General features: G+C 44.0%; 1 protein-coding gene across 1 annotated transcript; it reads left to right on the forward strand.

Moving 5' to 3' along the window:
- The first annotated feature begins 278 nt into the window (after nt 1–278).
- LOC121291180 (proteasome assembly chaperone 3-like) lies at nt 279–2,574 on the forward strand. The gene is made up of 2 exons (XM_041212271.1): nt 279–479; nt 2,200–2,574. Exons 1-2 carry the CDS (start codon nt 279–281, stop codon nt 2,572–2,574), a joined length of 576 nt encoding a protein of 191 aa, XP_041068205.1.
- Nucleotides 2,575–3,400: the final 826 nt, after the last annotated feature.

The following is a 3,400-nucleotide window of genomic DNA, read 5'->3' on the forward strand; positions in this document are numbered from 1 at the left end:
CTTCCAGATTCAGTGTCTTACAGGGTGTCCACCTTCCAGCTTCATAGTGTATATGGAGATCCATCTTCTTTCTTCAACGGTGGGTCAATGATGTCAGAAGGGCTTTTAAAAATGATGCCCAGATATGATGGTGGGACGCACGCCATCCAGCCCGCCCTGTTGTGCAAAACATCAGAAAGCCCCAACTGCATAATTAATGAGGCCGGGGTCGCACAATACAGCATGACTTCCCGGAGGGAAACATTCCCTGTCCCAGCTGTGGCAGAGATGGAAAGAAAATGAAGCAAATCCTGAACTCCGGATCACAGTTCTTCATGGGATGTCCTACCCCATGTGGCAAAGATCTATGGGTCAAGAACCAGCCTGTTCAGTTACATGAAGACCCATGGCAGATACTTGCGACCATGAGTAGGTCATCCTCGTATCGAGCGGCAGCCACCATCAACAATAATGTCTGTGTCAGCTTTCTGCACAATACGGTATGGGGGTAACATATTGGCATGGATAGAAGATTGGCTGGCCAACAAGAAGCAAAGAGCAGGCATAAATGGGTCTTTTTCTGGTTGGCAGGATGTGATGAGTGGTGTGCCACAGAGATCAGTGCTGGGACCTCAACTGTTTACAGTTTGTATAAATGGCTTGGATGAAGGGATGGATAGGATGGTTGTCAAATTTGCTGATGACACAAAGAAAGGTAGAAAAGGAAGTTGTGAAAGGGACATAAGGAGACTACAAAAAGATATAGATAGTTTTAGTAAGTGGGCAGAGATCTGGCAAATGGAGTATAATGTGGGAAAAGGTGAAATTGTCTATTTTGGCAGGAAGAATAAAAAATAAGCATATTATCTAAATGGTGAAAGGTTGCAGTGCTTTGAGGTGCAGAGGGATCTGGTTGTCTTAGTGCATGAATCACAACAGGTTGGTATACAAGTAATTAGGGAAGCTAATAGAATGTTATCAAAAACCGAGAGGTTATGCTTCAATTACACAGAGCACTAGTGAGACCACAAATGGAGTACTGTGTACAGTATTGGGCACCTTATTTAAGTAAGGATGTAAATATGTTGGAAACAGTTCAGAGAAGGTTTACCAGACTAATACCTGGAATGGGCGGGTTATCTTATGAGGAAAGGTTGGACAGGCTAAGCTTGTATCTGCTGGAGTTTAGAAGAGTAAGAGGCGACTTGACTGAAACATATAGGGAGGAATTTTCCTGTCGGCGAGCGGGGGAGGGGCCCATTCGCCGACACATAAGATGACATGCGGTGACATCGGGCGGGCTTCCTGATGTCACCGAGCTTCATTTAGATTGTCAGTTCAGTGGGCACGCAGCCGAGTAGGCTGCACACCCGCCAAACTGTGAAAGGCCTATTAAGGCCATTAACAAAGTAATTAAAGCTGTTAAGAATGCTGCCAATCCAACCTTAAGGTTGACAGGCAGGCAAAGAGCCCAGGCGGCCTTCACATTTTTCATGAAACCTCATCCACGGGCGGGATGAGGTTTCATGAAGGGTTCATTAATTACATACAATTTTTTGAAAAAAATAATGTACATGTCCCAGCTCATGTGACGGTTTCGCATGAGGCGACATGTCCTTAAAATTTTTTTTTACCTTTATTACATTTTTCAAAACTTAAACTAATCTCCCTGAGGCACCTCTGTGGCTCAGGGAGATTTCTGTGCTCTTTCATGTGCATGTGCGAGAGAGCACAGGCCCCAACTCAGGGAATCCCCCCGCCCACACAGGGAGCGCTTCCGGGTGTGCGTCATGTTGGGCGGGCCTTTATTGGCCCACCCACATAAAATGTCCACCCCCGCACAACCCCCCAATGGGGGGAAATTTCTGCCCATAAGATCCTGAGGGGTCTTGACAGGGTGGATATGAAGAAGGTGTTTCCTCTTGTGGGAGAATGTAGAACTAGGGGTCACTGTTTAAAAATAAGAGGTCGCCCACTTAAAACGGAGATGAGGCAAATTTCTTTCTCTGAGGGTCATGAGTCTTTGGAACTCTCTTCCTGAAAAGGCGGTGGAAGCAGAGTCTTTGAATATTTTTAAGGCAGAGGTCTCTAACTATGCTGATTAGCCCATTAATGGCGCTTTATCAAGTACCTTTTGGAAGTTCATGTAAAGACTGCCTGAGTATGATAATTCTTGAGACCATGCATTTGGATTAATCAGCAATTGTGTCAATCTGAGAGGACATTTATGGTGCAGAAAATATTATCCAGTCCAAGCAGGCTGCAGAAGCTGTTAATGGAATCTTGACTGAATTTGTGTGCACAGTATTCAATGATTACATCTTTGTGGTGGCCATGCAGTATGGAAAAATGGGAACATTGATCTCTGTAACACCTCACAGTGTGGCAAATGAGATCAGCAAGCCCACATTTAGCACAAAGATCCTAATGGGAAAAGATGAGCCTTTCATCCACGTCTATGCAAAACAACTTGTGACCTTCGTGTCTGAGGAGTCTGGAAACAGAGCAGTGCTACTTGCATTGGTCCTGAATGATGCAAACATGAACAGTATTAAGCCTATCAAGCAGGTGACTCAGAGCTGCCGACTCTGGTGAAATATACTAACAACACCACTCTCATCAACCCTTTTTGTTACTTCATCAAAAAAACTCAAGCAAGCTAGTTAAATTCAATTTGCCCTCAACAACCCCATGTTGGCTTTCTTTAATTAATCTGTATTTGTCCAAGTGACTGTTTTTAAAAGTTTTCCCATCACCGAGGCTAAACTGACAGGCCTGCAATTGTTGGCCTTATCCTTCAACTTTTTTTGAACAGAGGTGTAATATTTGCACTTCTCCAGTCCTCTGGCACCACCCCTAATTCTAAGGAGGATTGGAAGGTTACGGCCAGTGCCTCTGCAATTTCCACCCTATTTCCATCCGTATCCTTGGAAGGATCTCATCCTGTCTGATTACTTCTCAACTTCAAGTACAGCCAACCTATCCAATTCCTCCTCTTTATCAATTTTTTAATGCATCCAGTATTTCAACTGCCTCCTCTTTCATAAATAAACAAAAAAAATTGCCTGAAAGACTCAGCAGGTCAGACAGCATCAGTGGAGAGAAACAGAGTTAATGTTGCAGGCCGATGACCTTTCATCAGAACAAAAACAAGATAGAACTGGAAGAGTTTTTAAGCCGTAGAAGGGGGAGAGGCAGAAAGAACAAAGGGTAGGTTTGTGTTAGGGTGGAGGGCAGGTTTTTAATACCCCTTTTTGAGCCATGTCTCCTAATCATCATAACATCATAGTTCCACGTGCCTATCTGCACCTGCATCTCACCACACTCTGTGCATTCACATACATGCACAGTAAACCTAATTCTCTCTTCCTCTGACCCCACTTAATACCTTACTAATATAATTACAAACAACAACCCCATC

Source organism: Carcharodon carcharias, chromosome 19 (assembly GCF_017639515.1).
Source record: "Carcharodon carcharias isolate sCarCar2 chromosome 19, sCarCar2.pri, whole genome shotgun sequence".
NCBI classification, from domain to species: Eukaryota; Metazoa; Chordata; class Chondrichthyes; order Lamniformes; family Lamnidae; genus Carcharodon; species Carcharodon carcharias.